Source organism: Boleophthalmus pectinirostris, unplaced genomic scaffold, assembly GCF_026225935.1.
Source record: "Boleophthalmus pectinirostris isolate CB_2022bp ecotype Guang Dong unplaced genomic scaffold, ASM2622593v1 HiC_scaffold_5, whole genome shotgun sequence".
Taxonomy (NCBI): domain Eukaryota; kingdom Metazoa; phylum Chordata; class Actinopteri; order Gobiiformes; family Gobiidae; genus Boleophthalmus; species Boleophthalmus pectinirostris.
The window spans coordinates 8,659,640-8,679,002 of record NW_026571404.1 but is presented as its reverse complement, the minus strand read 5'-3'; the positions used below and the strand labels follow the sequence as shown (position 1 = coordinate 8,679,002).

Here is a 19,363-nt window from a genome sequence, read left to right as displayed (position 1 = left end):
ACTTAAATATAGAATTTCCACTGAGTATTTAGTCCACTGCTGTTCATTCTTAGGTGATTGTTTCATTAAAGATACAGGTTTCTTGCTAAATCCTTTTTGAGTAGGATTTTTTGGAAAAGGTACCAGGGTTTAACATATTTTTGACAGCTTGTCTACTACTGGCAGTGAGGAGAGCATTGTAATGCATTTGCCCCTGCATATGCTAATATTATGCTTCCATCCATAGACCAGAGATTTTTTGGCAATGCAATTTAAATTTTACATATTTTTTAACAGACAGCTTGAAAAATGAACATATTTGTAGTCGAAAAATTTGAATACTTGCCAAAACTAAACTAGTTAAAACCAAATTTCAAAGTTTAATGGCGCTGTACCTAAGTTTTATGATCACGAATACAAGTGGTTGAAATGAGTTTCCTCCGCAGGGTGTCTGGGCGCTCCCTTAGAGACAGGGCGAGGAGCTCAGTCACACGGGAGGAGCTCGGAGTAGAGCTGCTGTTCTTCCACGTCGAGAGAAGTCAGATTTGAGGTGGCTCGGGCATCTGTTCCGGTTGCCTTCTGGACGCCTCCCTGGAGAAGTGTTCCAGGCATGTCCCACCAGGAGAAGGCCCAGAGGAAGACCAAGGACACGCTGGAGGGACTATGTCTCCCGGCTGGCCTGGGATCGCCTCGGAGCTGGAGGTAGTATGTGTGGAGAGGGAGGTCTGGGGGTCCCTGCTTAGACTGCTGCCCCCACGACCCGGCCCTGGATAAAAATGGACAAATGTGAAAAACAGAGCTAGTTCACTTTAAACAGTTTGCAGTGGTCCAGAGTTATTCCATCCATCTATTTTATTCAGCTTATCCGGGGCTAGGTTGCAGGGGCAGCAGTCTAAGCAGGGGCTCCCACATTTCCTTTGGACCAAACACTACCTCCAGCTCCTCCAGGGGGACCCCAAGGTGTTCCCAGACCAGCCAAGAAACATAATCCCTCGAGCGTGTCCTGGCCTTCTTCCGGTGGGACGGACACAAGCTCCTCCTTTGTGGCTAAGCTCCTCACCCTATCTCTAAGGCAGCGCCCAGTCACCCTGTGAATGAAACTCATTTCGTCCGCTTCTATCTGCAATCTCGTCCTTTCGGTCATTACCCAAAGCTCATGACCACAGGTGAGGGTAGGAACGCAAAGTGACTCTTAAAAGTTATCCTCTCTTACCTTATGCATTCTGAGCATCCTAATTATTCACAGTAATGAGTTTATAAACGCTTTTCACAATTGTCAGAGACCAGAGCAGAGTTTTGCAGTGATGGTAAAGCTAAATATTAATTAGCATGCTAACACACACTTCCTGATTATCAGAGAAAACAGTTTAGATTAGATGCAGACACTACAGAGCTGACATATTTTGATCTCAAGAGCCGCTTATACAATATATTTATACTGGACAAAACGGTTTTACTTCATTAAGTCCTCAAAATCCAATCCAATCCACTTTATTTCTATAGCACATTTCACAAACAAACTGTTTCCAAAGTGCTGCACAAATACATAAAAAATAACCACAATAAGATGATAAAGTAAATTACTAAATTAATACTAGTCTTAAAGTAATAAAACTAGTAAAATAATATAAAACCAGTAAAATAAAAATAAAACTATATCATAGAATAGAAATAAATAAACCAATAAATAAATTAAATCAGTAAAACCAATAAAAACACATAAAAAAAAAATAAAAGACACAGAGGACCACACGACTCACGCGGTGTTAAAAGCCAGAGAATAAAAGTGGGTCTTCAGACGAGATTTAAAACTCTCCACTGTGGGAGCTGCTCGAACGTGAAGCGGCAGATCGTTCCAGAGTTTAGGGCCGACCACAGAGAAGCTCCTGTCCTCTGGTTTTAAGTCTCGTCTTAGGCCCTGAGCTGGAGCTGGACCTCGGACCTCAGAGCGCAGGGGTATAAATTTGGATGAGGTCCGAGACGTACTGTGGGGCCAGTCCATTCAAAGCTTTAAAAACAAACAATAAAATCTTAAAATCAATTCTAAAATTAACAGGGAGCCAGTGCAAAGATGCAAGGATTGGGGTTATGTGCTCTCTCCTTTTTGTTCCTGTTAAAAGTCGCGCTGCAGAATTTTGGACTAACTGTAGTCGGTAAAGTGCGTTTTGCCAAATGCCGGAATAAAGTGCATTACAGTAGTCCAGGCGTGATGAAATAAAAGCGTGCATAACTTGTTCAAATAGTTTAAAAGATAAAACAGGTTTAACTTTAGATAAAAGCCGCAAATGATAAAAACTTGATTTTAAAACATTGTTAATCTGTTTATCAAATTTAAAATCACTGTCTAAGATGACGCCGAGGTTGGTGACCGTGGGACGAACATGATTTGAAAATGGCGTCTATAACCGGAAATGTCTTGTGACTGAAACCCAAGATAACCCGGTGTTATTCCTACCTGGTGATCAATTCTGGGACACCGGGATAAGGCAGCATGAACTCCACAGAGAGGGCAGCTTCATTAACTCTGGTATTGTGGATTACCTGAGCTTTGGACTTCGAGATTGGTCCCTTGGGTGCTCTTTTATAATAAAGGGTCCACCACTTTGACTCTACGCTGAAATGATCATCAGTGTGGTATTTATTTGTGGACCTGCTCACAATAATATAATGTTTTTGTGGTAGTTTTGAGAAATAAAAACACTTGTTGTGATACTGTGGAACACGCCAAAGCGACAACATCACCAAGGATTTAAGGGAAATACCGGTTATTCAGTCTATTTCTTTACTGCGCACATTTAAGACCACTTACTTAGATTCCGTAATCTCCTGCTCATTGTCTTTAGATCCGTGAAGTGTGGAAGAGAGGCAGAAGAAGCTGGTTTTGAGCTCTACCCCAATAATGATGGCAGCGTGATGGACCCCAGAGAGCGGTGGAGGATAATGAGAAGTCAGGTTATAAGGCAGGCGATGAGGACGAGGGAGGAAGACTAGAGTATGCCCTGTAGACTACTGGAGCTGCCTGTGGAGGGAGCGATGGAATCATGCAGGTCGTGAGCCTATAGACAAAAAAACAACTTCGAGAAAATAAAGTAGGTTGTTGTTCTTACTGTGACTGTGAGGTTAGAAGTTGTTACTCATTTAGACTCGATCTGATCTTTATTTGACCACAATCTGAACAGAAAGAGCCGACTTGGTTTGGAACTACAACAGGTGAGATGATTTGTGGTCTTAAACGAGGCTCTCAGACAAAAAACACAAGCATTAGCCATTCGTTTTTCAGTTTTCAGTCACTTTCACCTTTTTGTTGAAAATCAAACACCTAAATAAGACCATGGACGCTTGTATTGATCACAGTAAAACTCCAGCGTTGTCTTCCTGATCAAAATAATTGTACAAAAGTTTGTCTTCTGTCTTCTTCTTCTTCAGATATTAAGCAAGCAGGACTGAAGTATCTACCTGAAGTACTGTTCTATATTGTGAATTTAGTGTTAACAAGACTGCACTAATCGAGACCAAGACCTGTCCGAGACCACCGAGACCGAGACATGACCAAGACAAAACCGAGACCAAGGCCCATCAAGACCAAATCGAGACCAGCTTTGTCATTTCCTACATTTAGATGCATTTTACAGTTTTTTTTTAGCACATTTATCAATGTTTTTTATAAATCTATCTTCATTTTATCTGATTAATGTTTATTTAGGCTTAAAATTAGCCAAGCAAACTGTTCTGCACTGAAACACTCTGTGCCCCTTTTCTGGATCCTCACCCACAGTTTGAGAACCCCTTCTTTAAACCCGCTTCCACTGGCACTTAACAGAAAATATCTTGAAAGTTAATCAAATGAGTTTTTTTCAAGTTGATAACATTTATAGTTACATTATCTTACAGGTTTTACAGTGATATTTAGCAGCCTCCACACATTCACCGGCCGTAATGAAATATAATCGCACTCGTCATGTGTCAGACCTCAAGTCCGAGACAAAACCGAGACCAAGCACCATCAAGACTGAGACAAGACCGAGTCCAAATGTGCTTGAGTCCGAGACGAGACCAAGACCGTAAAAAAAGCATCTCGAGGCCGGTCTAGAGACCAAGACCAGTCTCGAGTACTACAACACTGTGAATATTAATGTTGAGTAGGGATTAGGGTGACCAGATTTTCAAAACTGAAAACTGGGACACACCCAGGTTGGGATAAAATTGTGAAAAGAGTGCGTAATATTGTCCATTCTTGCCCAATGAGGTTCATTTGGTTTTCTGATAATTTATGTTATTAGGTTCTCTTTTTAGACCCAAGAGTTTGTTTTCATACCTGACTCTCACACACCTATGATACTGTACTAAGGAAGTCGGACTGCAGATGATGCTGTTGTCTTGTTGACCACTCTGAGAAAGACCACAGTAAACAGTCAAAACTGTCAGGTATAAAAACAAACTATGTCTGAAAAAAGAATCTAATTCCATAAATAGTCCATTCTCGACTCAGTTGTGGGTCAGTATGAAATCAAAGGGATGTTTGGCTCACTTTAGGTCGTTTTCAAGCACAGTTTTCTGTATTTTAGCTAAACAAATGACAACATATCCTCCTCTTTACTGTTGGAGGGGATCAAATTGGTCAAAAACAGGGACAGCTTGGACATTTCTTGTATAAAATTGTGACAAATCGCTGGTTTTGGATAAATCTGCTGGGACATGGGACACAGGACTCAAAACTGGTCACCCTGGTGGAGATGCACCAACCCAAATATATCAGTTCCGATACCGATATTGATACTTTGGCTTTTGGTATCCGTGGATGTCTGATATGAACTGATAACTAGTGTAGGGATCAAAAAAGGCAGTTTATTTACATCGAAACAGATTTACTACACAATTGATCCAGTTGTTTTATTTATCCAGCAAAGAAGTACTGAACAACATTGTATGAATAAAAGTAAAAAAAAAAAAATAATAATAATAAAAATGAAGCATTCCAATCCAACATTTGACACTAAATAGTCTTATTACATCCAATAAATGATCCAACCAGGAACTGATACCCAATCCAGCAAATTTTCCAGGATCCTATATTGAACAGCAGGATCGGTATCGGTGCATCTTTAATGTTAAAAGTTAAAATGTGAACCTCGTTGTTGTGCGTTGTGGGTGCTAACAACACAACAGTACACGTGCCTTGTTAAATGTGTAGCCAATCTGCCTAATACCAAACACTGCATAATTTATTGAGTAATTAAGTGCAGTTTTTAGTTCAGCACTTTGCACCAATGAAGAGAGATGGATTTCCAAAGCAGAAGGTTTTTTAGTCAAAATATTGTTCAAAATCTTACGTAAATCTCCAGACACCACACATGAAACCGTATCTTTAGCATTAGCGATTCTGTTGGAGCTATTTTTACACCGTGAACTTATAGAAGAATCTCCGAGGGAACTGGAACTGCACGCAAGACTGCGCTTTTATCGAGTGGGTAAATAGTCAAGGACAAGTTATGGACATTCACTCCAAAACCTGAAATGGTTCCTGACTTTAGATCAGATAGAGGCTTAGGCCACCACTTACAGCACAGACCCCAGGGAAGTTCAGACGTCAATATTATACGCAACAGACTGCCTTCTTCCACATGACGAACCTCATCTATTTCCTCTATGGATTCAGCTTTATTATCTCTTTCTACTAACCCATGTGAGTGTATGTATGGCCACAAAATAACACAACACAGTGTTAAAGATGGACATGTTATGGAAGATAATTTGGTTCATCAGATTTTTATTTTAAATGCCGTTGAATTTCTCACTTTTAATTATTTTACTGGAAAAAAACATGCTTTAATTATTTTATTCTGAGTGTCAGTTGATGATATTTTAAGTGTACATTTTCAAAGTGCTTAAAATTCAGTATTTAAGAAGAAGAAGAAAAAAATCACCTTTTAAATCTTCAACAAATATGTTCAAGCTCTCAAATTCAACAGTCAAATAGAATCAGTTTATTATTCTTCCATTCCTTTTTCAAAATAAAACCAAAAATAAGAAAAAATTGGGGAAAAAAAGAAAAGAAAAAATGATAATTTCGATTTTGTGTTTAAATGAATAATGAGGGAAAAAAAACCCCAAAAAACAAAAACAGATAACGGCCGTTTCCTGTTTCCATGACTTGAACCAGGTCTATTATTATCTGTTTTTTCCATTATTCATTGTTCCTACATTTCCCCATAATTTCATTTAATCCTTATCCTCCTGCAAGACCCCGTGGTCCAGAGTATTTGCTCAAATGGCTGCTTGCATGAATAATAGATTGGGTGTAATTGATGACCAAATTGGGAGAAATGGGGATAAAATCAGATGGAAACTGATGATAAAGGAAGTATGAGAACATAGGGCCTAATTTTGGAAAAAGAACAAAATGGAGTGTTTTTTTTTTACACATGTAGTTAAATCTCATCATACCATGAAAATTAGAAAAGTTAGCATCAGGAGCGGAGGTCGGCTGTGGCCGCTGGGTCTGTCCTGTGGGCTCCTGGTGGAGGGTTGGTGCTTTGGGCTTCATCTCTCCCCTGGCCCCTGTTTTGGTTCCTGGTGGTGGTGGACGTCTCTCTGCTCCTGATGTAGACGGCTCCTCTGATGGTGCTTTCTCAACTGGTTCGCCTGTATTCAGCCTCACATTTTACTATGTGCGGTTTGATGTATTTTAGCATGTGTGTGTGTGCATGTCTGGGTTGTTTTGGTTGTGTGGGGGTTGGGTTGGTAGGTGGGTGGATGGAAATGCGGGATTGTTTTTAATCACTGTAAAGCATTTTGTGCTACATTTTTGTATGAAAAGCGCTTTATAAATAAAGTTTGATTGATTGATTGAAAAAAGAGCCCCTAATATTACACAAAATGGATTCCTGTGAGCTTTAAGTCATGTTATAATGCTGTTACTTACTCAAAAACGAACCTGGTGTTGTGTTTTGCTTCATGTATAAGTAACCCTCTGTTCCACCTTCTGATGTCACGTAATTTTCATGTTAACAGTTACTTTTTACCTTTTGCTTTGACAATTCCAGGGCTGAAATTATCTAGATTATTCTAGTGAAGGTGTATGGGTTTTCAAAACACAGTGGAGCTCTTCTTGGATTACCACATGACATCACAAAGTGGGAGTGTTTTCTGTTTTAGAGAAGAACTCAGCCTAAATATGCAGGATTTATGTGCTAATTGTGTGATTGAAACAAAACTCCAGGTATGTTTTTGATGAGGAAACAACATTGCAACAACAGTACATCTGAAGTCCAAGTCATATGGGCTCTTTTAAGACTTTTTTTTTTAAGATATATATTTTTTTGCATTAGTTGCTTTCTTCTACATCACCAATACAGCGGTAATATGCACAAGTCACATAGGGTTTATATCAGAGCCTGACCTTTGACCTGGAGTAAAGCACTGCCCCAAAGCATCAGAGCCACAGTTGCCACGAGCTCATACACTGCCCTACATCTGTGTGAAATGAAAGAACAGAGAAAGCGTGTTAGTGTCACTATGTGGAGAACAGGGTCTAAAAAAATTCAAAGAAAATAATAGACAAAGAGACAAAGTGTAATTTATGCAGATATGTGGATTGTGCATCAGTATTCTTATCTTTGGACTTTGTTGTTTTGAAATATAAAAATTTTACCACTCATGAAGCAAACAATAGATACAGATTTATTTTTTTTTCTTGCCATTAAAAAGATTGTGCTCTGAATACCAAAAATAAGAGAAAGATGCACAGAGGCGGTCCGTGCTACAAAAGCTCAGAAGAAAGATGAACCTGGGCCATCCACCACCAACCACCACAGAGCTACATGTTAAAAATAACAAGATGGCCTTTATACAGACAAGGAAAGTTGAACTGGGTTAGATACATGAAGGAAAGCAGCAATGCAAGAAAGCTGGAGATGGAACAAGAAGTATTGATGTATGAAAGCGATCCAAAAAAGCTGGTATTTTAAAAACGGCACTGGATTTGTTCTTTCCAAATGGAACGTTGAAACAGGGGAAACAAGCTCAATCAGAGAGAGCAACCTGGTCCCCATGAGGCGTCGGTGGGGGCAGTTCATCACCACAGAAGCAGTTTATGAGGAGCTCAGCCCATATGACATGATCGTTATATCCACAATGCAATGTGTGTATCTGTACAGGCCCATGAACATTTGTGTGATATTGGTCACACATGAGAATGTCTGTGTTTACTAGTGTGTAAAGAAAATGTGATTTTTCATGAGTTCCGTATGTGTTAGTTGTGTGACTGTAGATCAGTGTGTTGTGTATCACCAGAAAAAGAAGAAATGGAAATTATTTTGTTCCAATTAGAATTTTAACAGCTACACTGAAAGACAAAGGAACTGTTATAATTAGTGATTATCTCGAAAACTATTAATATTTTACTAGCCAAATGCATAGAATTATAAATAGATATTCATTTTTCTGAGATTTTGATTGATTGATTGATTGCAGTTATATGGCACCTTTCAAGACAACCAAAGACCTTTACAGTTCATTATTCAATCACTCTACACTCAGTGGTGGTAAATTATTATTGTAGCCACAGCTGCTCTGGGGCAGACCAATGGAAGCGAGGCTGCCAATCAGCGCCATCGGCCCCTCGGACCACCACCATCACTCACGCACACACCACTTTCATACTAGGCAATGTGGGTGAAGTGTCTTGCCTAAGGACACAATGACTCGAGCTCGATCCTTCGTTTAGCATAGTTATAACCAAAAACGCATATTTGACCTTGGTTACCTTGACCTTCAAGTGACCTTGACCGGTTTCAACCTGTAACGTCCAGTGTGCCCCGGTTATGTGTGTGCCAACTTGTGTGATGAGTTTGTGAATATTTTAGCCCGCAGATGGTTCAGAAATTGCCGATCTTTTATAATGGCGTGACATTTCAATTGACCCGTGTGACCTCACATCACCTTGGATCATCACCAAACTTTTTTGCAGCATCGGGCACGGGGGATTGACCCACGTACCAAATTTGGTGACTGTCGGTCTATAAATTATCGCAGGTGGACAGACACACAGACACACAAGCTGAATACAAACCCTGGTCAACCCTTCGAGGACCAGGTAATAAAAAGAAATTCAGTTTTGATATTCTGGATTTTCAGGAAGATGCAGTGATGTAGATGTTACTGTCGGGGGACATTACTCTGTAAGATTCGGCTGCCTCATAATGTTGGTAAGAGTCATTGTGTTTCAGGCTCAGAAACCACAAGCCTGATTCATCTGCCGGTTTCACTTTGTAGAAACCGTCTGACCTCGCTTGACGGTAGGCGGGTACTTTTCATTTAATCAGTCGCTGCTATTTGGTCGTGACATATGTAATGCGCCGCTAATGGGACAAACTGTTATTAAACTTTTCCCAAATCCTGTAGGAAAAAGGGCAATAACGTCTTTCTCCTTGATAAAATTCACCAAACATTCTCTTTGTTCCGGCTTTAAATCCTCGATCTCGGGAATCGCTGACAACACAGAATGTCTGGCTCGTCGCTGATTGACTGGTGCCCAAACTTGCACTTCCCGAGTTTTTGCGAACTGTATAGTGTATTTTGATTCAGTACCCATGTCTGCGTGGATCCTAGCTGCTGTACGTCCCTTTTTTTCAACTTCTGAAATAAAATATCCAGCTATAAGTTTGAGATTGCTGTTGATTAAAGCCACATCCACTGCCTCGTTGATACAAATGCCAAAGGGCTTTAGCTGACTGTATGTATGAGTATGATTTTGTTGTCTGAGCTGTACATCAGAATGTTAAATGACCATGTTCTGGGCCACAGTAAATCCCTCCTGTATGCAGCGTAGGTGTTGCATTGTGTATCCCTGAAGTGTTCCATGTTTGAAGCTTTCCGATAAGAAACAACACAACATCGAAAAGGTCACTTTGATTTTTAACTCAGAAAAAGCTGTAGCCAGGACAAGATTCTTCTTAGTGTCCGTACGCTCATGACAAATCCATGAACAGTGACAAGTGAAAGCAATGTTATGTTAAGATGTAATCCCAAGGAGAAGTAAGACCTATAACCAAATCCTGCAAATGCTCCTGTTCATTGTCCAGAGTGGATCCCAAATGTTGTAGAACAGTAGAGAGTTTGAGTTGTCCTTTTTCACTCCTGTCAAATCAGGCAGAATTAATTACATTAATAAATAGACTCACTAGAGGGAGACACCTTACACTAAACCATCCATCCATTTTCTTCCGCTTATCTGGGGCCGGGTCGCGGTGGCACCAGTCTAAGCAGGGACTCACAGACTTCCTTCACCCCAGACATGTCCTCCAGCTCCTCCAGGGGGACCCCGAGGTGTTCCCAGGCCAGCCGAGAGACATAGTCCATTCAGCGTGTCCTGGGTCTTCCCCGAGGCCTCCTCTTGGTGGGACATGCCTGGAACACCTCCTGAGGGAGACGCCCAGGAGGCATCCGGAACAGATGCCCGAGCCACCTCAACTGGCTCCTCACGACGTGGAGGAGCAGCGGCTCTACTCCGAGCTCCTCCTGTGTGACTGAGCTCCTCTCAGTCAGTTGTGAGCATTGTTGGGCAAGTTACTTTAAAACTGTAATGTGTTATTTATGACTTGTTACTGTCATTTGAAAGTAATTTGTTACATTACAATATTTCTGCATTTAAAATGTAAGACATGACATTATTATTGCAGCACTTTTAAGTTACTCTCAACAAAATAACTGTGAAGTTTTGTGACATATATCAATTGAACCAGGACTAAACTAGGACTAAAACAGAACTGAACCAGGAGGATTAAATCAGGGTTAAACCATTTCTAAACCAGGACTAATCTTGGATTAGAACTTGCGCGCAGAACTCCGCATGGGTGAAAAGACTGGTCCTTTCGCCCGCGGTTACCTGATGGTCTACGTGGGCGCATCTCCGACATTTCACCACTGCTGATATCGCGGTGATTTTAGTGAATTTGTATGAAGAAAACCCACCACTTCAATCCAAGTTAAAAATACTTTGTGACACGTGTTACTCACATTTGTACCAAGTAAAATATTACATTTTTTTCCCTGTAATGCTGAATATTACTGCGTTACAGCAAAAAGCAACGCATTACAGTAATTTGTTACTTTTATAACGCGTTACTCCCAACACTGGCTGTGAGTAATAGTGTTGTAATTGTAGTGCTGTAATATCAAAGTTGAAACTGTTGGTTACTTGATTAATGATTTGGGCAATAAGAAAAAAAAAAGTGTCTTCATGGAGCAAAAAATAAAGACAATTAGCAAATTACATCTTAAGTTTTTTAATTGCTCTCCATGTCTTCAAACGTCTTGCCCAAGGACACATTGACCGAGTACTGAACCTCAAACTTTCCCATTTCTTGGCCGACCTTGTGAGAAATTACATCTTACATATTTCAATTTGTGGTAATAGCATGAAAGTGTCTAATGATCCTTGTCTTCCTGTTTAAAATGATGGCTCCATAGTTGTACGTCTCGCTTTAGTGGGCAGCAGCTTGAGCGTGGATAACCAGGACGTTTCAATAACAATCTCACATTACTCTGATTAAAGGTTAAGATAAATCAGCGTTATAAATACAGTAGGTGCTGGAAGAGCTGGCTAGTGCTCTGTTACATTTACTTAAAGCTGCATTGTGTAACTTTTCTGGTGGAGGGTCCGTCAAATGCTTCAAATTTCTCCATGAAGATTTGCTTTGGCTGGAATGTTTCACAGTATGGTATTAAATCTTTCTATCTTCATGGAGACCAACCAAGACCAAGTTACAGATCTGTGAAGAGGCAACCACAGTCAGAATATATGTTTTTCTCAGTATGTTGGAGTTATAAAACCACTAAAGTAGAGCTGTTTAATGTCATACTGTGGAACATTCCAGGTAGAGCGCTGACATATCCATAGGAAGAAGCAGGTGATGGACCCACAACCCAAAAGTTACATAGTGCACCTTTAAGTAACTTTTTAAAGTAGTTTTCAGACAGTGGGGTACTCTTACCTAGGCTTATCAATCAACTTATCAGTATTTGAAAAGATGGAACAATTTTGTAGGTCAATATTTATCGTGGGTACTTTTTCTAGTGGGGAATTTTTGGGTATTTTTCAGTTCTACGATAAGATTTGACATAGAAAGTTTTGAATAAATAACTTCTCTTACTCACTATTGTGTAGGTGCAAACATTTATTGCAGGCCATGTTCTTTAACAATGTTCCTCGCAGGTTTTTGGGGGAGATTACTAGGGTGGTCCATCAAAGCATGTTAAAAAATAAAGTTTCAGATAACCTCGATTAGAACCCTGTATTAGGTTTTAGCAGGAGAATGGAGGGACACCAAATGTTTTCTTCTTCTTGGAGGGGCTAGACATACAACTACTCCCCATTTACTCTTTACCCTTAATTGAACATTTTATAGACCGTTGTTTCCCACAGACTGGGTCGCGACCCTCAGGTGGGTCACAGGAGATTTCTTTTGGGTTGTCTTCTCATGATCTGCATGTAAATCTGCAATATACAGTTCTGACACATGTTGAAATGTTAAGACATGTTATTTATAATTTCTTTTCTTTTTGCCATTATTTTATTGACTATTTTGTTCCAATATTGCCTTTTCAGTTTAGCCAGGCTGGTGCCACCTGGTGCCTCCGCTCAATTTCATTTCTAGAAAACACTTGATTCACAAAAATCCCAGAAGTGCAAGTTCGGGCACCAGCAAGTCAACGAAGAGCCATACATTCTGTGTTGTGAATGATTTCCGAGATCGAGGATTTAAAGCTGGAAAAAAGAGAATGTTTAGTGAACTTTATCAAGGGGAAAGATGTTATTGCCCTTCTTCCTACGGGATTTGGGAAAAACTTAATATATCAGTTACTCTCGTTAGCAGCGCATTACATACGTCACGACCAAACAGCAGCAATTGGTTAAATGATAAAAAGTACCCGCCTGCCGTCAAGTGAATGAATTCTAACACTGCGAGGTCAGACGGTTTTTACGAAGTGAAACCGGAGGTTTAGTTGAATGTTGAAAAGAAATAGAAAAGGGCTACATTTAATGTCCAAATAGACAACTTATGGATCCTTTTATTGCTGCTTCAGTGACTGTTTTTCATTGTTTAAAACTTGGGTAATACTGTAATAATAATGTACAGAGAGACACGATCACTCAGTCAACAATAAAATATCCTCATTAATGTTCAATAATGGTCAATTCGACCTTTATTTGGTGACTTTTAAAATAATCTCTGTCCCCAGAAAAAAAATGAAGTTTGGGAAAGACTGTTAAAGAGCACTTCTCATTAGTTACAAGTTTGACGACCCTGCCCCCTCTCTGTGCGTGAAAAGTCGTATATTCTTCTTCTGGTGGCGTCGTTATAATGATGCCAGACCCTCTTCGTCACTCGCTGGTCTGAGCTCGTGTCCTTTCAGTCACTCTGAGTTTCAGGGTCTCACAGAAGCGTTTTCATCCGGCTGTTTGAAATTCACGATGAGCCCGGACCGGTTTGAATATTTCAGACTTTTGAGGTGCTAATCGTGGCCGTGGCTTTATCCTGCTGCGCTGGGCCGCGTGCAGGTGACACCGCTCTGTCAAAATCATGATCAAAATTGAGCGCCTGAAATTTGGTGATTGTGTTGCAAAGTGGTGAGAGTGGAAATGCTGAACTTTTGAAACTTTTAAAGAGCAGATGTCCATTTGAGGTTTTCTATGCGACAAGAGAATAAAGCGTGTCTGTTCTTTGTAATATGAGCCAATATCGACTTTGTATTATCAAAAAAATCTCTTGGTGATTTGTTTTGAACTAATAATTTGGTTATTAAACTTGAATAGTTAAATGTGACAGTTGTTTTTTTGAGTTGTCTCTGGCCAATCCATTCTGGGAAAAGTTGATTAGAGTCAAACAGATGGTTAAAGTTAAAAAATAAAGATGCACAATGTTATTTTTTTCAGCTGGAGGGTCTGGTAATTACTTGCTTTACCTGTAATGTCCCACAATACGGCATTAAACTCCAATCTCCATGGAGACAAGTAACAGGTCAGATCACAGAGAGGCACGTCGGCTGAATTTATATGTGTTTTTCTGAGCAGTAAAACCACAGGCGGAGTTAGAGGGGGTCAGGGTTGGCACTGCCCCCTCTAGTGGCTGAAATATGTCACAACATTGAGGCTATAACTTGGTCAATACAAATATTTACTTTAAAAAAAATGAATTAATATTTTAAGTATGTTAATAAAACAAAAAGATTGTATGGGATAAATATGAATCCTAGTCTGAACCAGGACTAAACCAGGACTGAGCCAGGTCAAAACTAGGTCTGAACCAGGACTAAACCAGGTCTAAACCAGGACTAAACCAGGACTAAACCAGGACTGAACCAGGACTAAACCAGGACTAAACCAGGACTGAACCAGGACTAAACCAGGACTGAACCAGGACTAAACCAGGACTAAACCAGGACTGAACCAGGACTAAACCATGACTGAAACAGGACTAGAACAGGACTAAACCAGGACTAAACCAGGACTGAACCAGGACTAAACCAGGACTAAACCAGGACTGAACCAGGACTAAACCATGACTGAAACAGGACTAGAACAGGACTAAACCAAGATTGAACCAGGACTAAACCAGGTCTAAACCAGGACTAAACCAGATCTAAACTAGGTCTAAACCAGGACTAAACCAGATATAAACCAGGACTGACCCAGGACTAAACCAGGACTGAACCAGGACTAAACCAGGTCTAAACTAGGTCTAAACCAGGACTAAACCAGATATAAACCAGGACTAAACCATGACTGAACCAGGACTAAACCAGGATTGAACCAGGACTAAACCAGGACTAAACCATGACTGAACCAGGACTAAACCAGGTCTAAACCAGGACTAAACCAGGTCTAAACTAGGTCTAAACCAGGACTAAACCAGATATAAACCAGGACTGAACCAGGACTAAACCAGGACTGAACCAGGTCCAAACTAGGTCTAAGCTAGGATTGAACCAAGAATGAACCAGGACTGAACCAGTACTGAACCAAGACTAAACCAGGATTGAACCAGACTGAACCAGGACTGAACCAGGACTAATCTTGGACTTGAGAGAGAGAGAGAACCTCAAGTGGTGGCTGTGCTTAGCTTCGCGGGCGCAGAGCCCTGTGCTGGTCCTTTCTCCCCACACCTGCAGGCCCGTCCTGACACTCAGTCCGTGTTCAGTTCTGTTTTTTTCAGACTGAAGTCGCATGTCAAAAGATCGGCTATGTATCGGTTTTAGGAGCACATATCCAAGTGTCATTCAGACTGTCATTAAAAGATCAGATACAGGTCACATAGGGGCCAAAAAATCGGGTTTGGGTCACTTCAGGCTGCAGTCTGAACGTAGTCTATGTCAGCTCTTTCTGGTTTGTGTTAAAATAAACCTCAGATTAACAGATCTTCAGAAAGAGTAGTGCTTACAGTTAGCTTCACATTCCAAGGAAACGTTGGTGACATATCCACACTGTTTAGTTTGATTGGAAAATGCATAATCAGATTACCTTTTGCCTGTGGACATGCCTGTAATTTGATCCGTACATGATTAACCACTAATTTCACACATTGTCTAATCATTTTCATAGTTGGTTGATTTGCTGCCGGTCAAATTAAGAATCGCATTTGTTGTATTTGCATTTAACGGGGTCTTTACTGTGAAAATATGCATAAAACACAATTTACTGGGCTGATTGGTTTATAATTACCACCATATTACAGTTGGTTCTTCCATTAAAATAAGCCATTAGACTTTAAATGTTATGCGACGCCCCTAGTGTCAAGTCAATTACACTTTATCATACATTTTTAACCCAAACCACTTTACTGCTGGCTCTGCATTCACATCTGGCCCATGACCTTGGAGTGGAGGAGGGGGACTGGCCTTATCTGCAATGTAATGCGTGAATTAGTATAGATTTAATCATATTTATACAATTTATTACGCGTACGTTTACTCTGCTGGTTAATTTATTTATAAGCAAAGCAAGAATATATCGATTTGGTGAGGATGACATGGGAAAGTCAATGGAAATTATTATGGTTATTGTTGGTATAACAGGTGCTTTACTTAAAACTTTATAATTCTATATTTCCTTTTCAAAAATCACTTCTGCTTGAATCATGTGCGTGCATAACTTTTCTGGTGGAGGATCTGACACCTGCATGTCTCTATGGAGTTGTGAATATTCCATTGCACACATTTTGGATTTTTTTTTCTTTTTTCTTTCTTTTCCTTTTGTTATTAAAACTCCCCCTTTTACCCCCCAATGAAGTGTTATATGTAATTTTTTTCAGTACAACCTGTTATTTCACAATCTGTATGCTGTAGTCAGTGTTGGGAAGGTTACTTTTAAAATGTATTCCCCTACAGATTACAGATTACATACCCCAAAAATGTAGTTTGTAACGCAATCCATTAAATTACTTAAGGTGAGTAACGTAATCTGAATACTTTGGATTACATGATATTGTCATGCTTTTTAAAACGACATGAATGTAACAACCACATCCTGAAAATTCTTGTTTGTTCTCTTCATATTGTCTGTTGAGCCCAAGTCTCCATACAGTCGTTTCCTGTAGAGAAGCAAAGACTAGAATCTTAACATAAGATGTTTTGTTTGCTAAAAGAAAATAAAAAATCCAATCTTTCCTTAACCGTATTAAAAATATTATTGATAGAGAAATAATTTTTATATGAGATCACTGCTGCCTTCAATTATATGCACCCTACTGTTAGGTGTCATATTGTTTAGTCCTGGTTAAGTCCTGGTTTTAGTCCTGGTTTAGCCCCCAAAAAATGTGAAAACAGGAAAATACTGCCCTGTAATTCATTTATTTCAACAAAGTAACCATAATCAAATTACCACTCACTGAAACAGTAACTGTAACTGAATACAGTTACTCATAATTTGTACTCTGATTACGTAACGCAGGTACATGTAATCTGTTACTCCCCAACACTGGCTGTAGTTGTGTCATATGGCTGTAATAAAAGCTACAGGACCAGAAATACAAATGAAAAAACAAAACAAAACAAAACACACAGCAAACATGTATAAACAACTTTTTGGACAAAAAAAAAAAAAAAAAGCTCAGTTTAGGGCCTTAGCTACAAAAGTGTAAAATATCAAGTCTGTATTTAAACTAAAAATATCCTAAAAATGCCCTCAAAACAAACAAAAAAACAAAACAAAAAAAAAGTGCAATAGCCCCATAACTTTCCTGGTGTCAGTCATGGAAACAGCTCGTGTCAGGTCCCATCACTTCCTGCATTTCCATGGTGTTTGTTGTGTATTATTCTTCGTGGATTTCTTACATATTATTATTTTTCCACACATACAATCTCATTTTTGACCCCCTGAACATTGATGACAAGTTCCACAACCGGGTATCAGACCGACTGGCCCGGCGAAAATTTTATAAACTGAGCATTGCAACAATGACTGAAATGACCCGACTCAACAGCGCCGCCTAGAATTGGACCAAAGCAAAGTTTGTCACAGGGAAACGAAATTCGGGACAATGAGATTTGAACATTTGGACTGAAATAAACCTTTCAAATAAAAATAGCAGGGGATGCACAATTACATAGACCAAGATGTGTAATTTACCATTTATTTGAGAAATAACTGCACTCAGAGTGGCTTTTTCAATTGTTACGAACACAGACGCTCAAAGCAGTGGACCATTTTGACTCACTACACTCTTTGGCAAAGTTTGGGCCGATCAAAATGGACAGAGCGCATGAATTTGGCAAAAAACAAAGCTCCTGTTGGACACTTGTTTTCCCGACATCATCACAGTGCGTGTGTGACGTAGGATAACGCGTGAATATGCTCGGAAACTCACAACTCTCTCAGCTTTTCAAGGGGAAAAAAAATGTTTCTATCTTTTATGGTTGAAAAGTTATATAAACTTATTCCCTGGTATCATATACGATATTACTGTATTTTCCGCACTATAGGATGCGCTCTTAAGCCTCCAACCCCATCAAAAAACGACTGCGCATCACAATCCAGAGCGCCCCATACATGAATCCACTCGAGGGTCCCAGCATGACTTCAGTAAAGTACAAAGCCGCACCATCCGCAGTGCACGCAAACACACAGGGAGCAGACAGCGACCGCACAGAGAAACACACCCGCAGACACACTCATCACTCCACGCCGACGAGGAACGGAACGGAGGAATGGACCGAAAAAGTGAGTGCAATGTGTCACTTCTAGACACAACTGAACAACTGAGTCACTGCGAACACGCCGACAATCCAGCGGTCCCAGACAGCACCCTCCCTACACGCCACAACTGAACAAAGCCCAGAGTCACCGTGAACGCACAAACAAAGTCCCACTGACCCATCGAACTGTTGGGTTTCGTTTAAAGTCCGGCGCTTTTTATTTGTGAAAAAACTTTGAAAGCAGACCACTCAATGACACTGCGCCCAATAGTGTGGAAAATACGGTAATCTTATCTATCATATTTGACATAATCAGGCAACACGATTAGACCAAGTTACAGGTCATATCTGTGCACTGCAAAAAGCTTGGCCAAAATGTAAGATACAAACACTTAAATCTATCAGAAAATGACTCAAAAGTAGTGAAATTATCTGTCCATGCAGCAAGATCATTTTACTTGACAAGTTATCTTTAAATAAACAACCTCTGGACGAGAATTAAGCATGTCAGAACTAGTAAGTAGGCAATAAATCTGAAAACAAGATGAATAACCTGATAGAAGTTTTAAAATCTTGGCCAGACCAGAGAAATTTACAGTGTGAAGCAGTGACTCTGTGTATAGTAAGTATTTTTTAAGTATTTTTGAGCATTACAAAACAATCATGATATAAACGATAGACGAATTTAATACTATAACTTTTTTTTAAACATTTTTGAATGCAGTGTGGTCTTGATTCCAGCATCTGTGGTCTTGGTTTGGTCTTGTTCTAGTCCTGGTTTTAGTCTTGGTCTGGTCCAGAAGAGGTTTCAAGATGATTTAGTCCAAAGTTTAGTCCCAGTATTGATGCGGTGTCAACAGAGCCTTAGTAAAAGTAATTAAAACAGTGATAACCTTAGATATATTTCGTATTTTTTTCATAATTTTGCAACTCAGAGTGGAGTTACAGTAAGATACAAAGACTAACTAATAATATGGTCACAGATCACTAATAGTTGTACATTTAGCAGCACTTTTGGAAGGATTATTACTAACAAATTACAGTTTTTTGTTCTGTTACCCAATTTTGTGTCTGCGTGTCCCACCTGCGAGTCAAAATCACTCGCTGGTTCACTGGTTCATCTGCTCTACTTCCTATCACGCACAGCTACTACTATTTTTATCAACCCATTTTCCACAAAAAAGACAAAAAT

The 19,363-nt window shown here is 39.8% G+C and overlaps 1 protein-coding gene across 1 annotated transcript in view; it reads left to right on the top strand.

The window, feature by feature from the left end:
* The first annotated feature begins 589 nt into the window (after positions 1-589).
* LOC110175780 (gamma-aminobutyric acid receptor subunit pi) overlaps positions 590-19,363 on the top strand; it is a 192,009-nt gene continuing 173,235 nt past the window's right edge. The window contains 2 exon segments of the mRNA XM_055162938.1: positions 590-681; positions 2,823-2,939. Of these exon segments, the coding sequence (XP_055018913.1) occupies positions 590-681; positions 2,823-2,939 (209 nt within the window).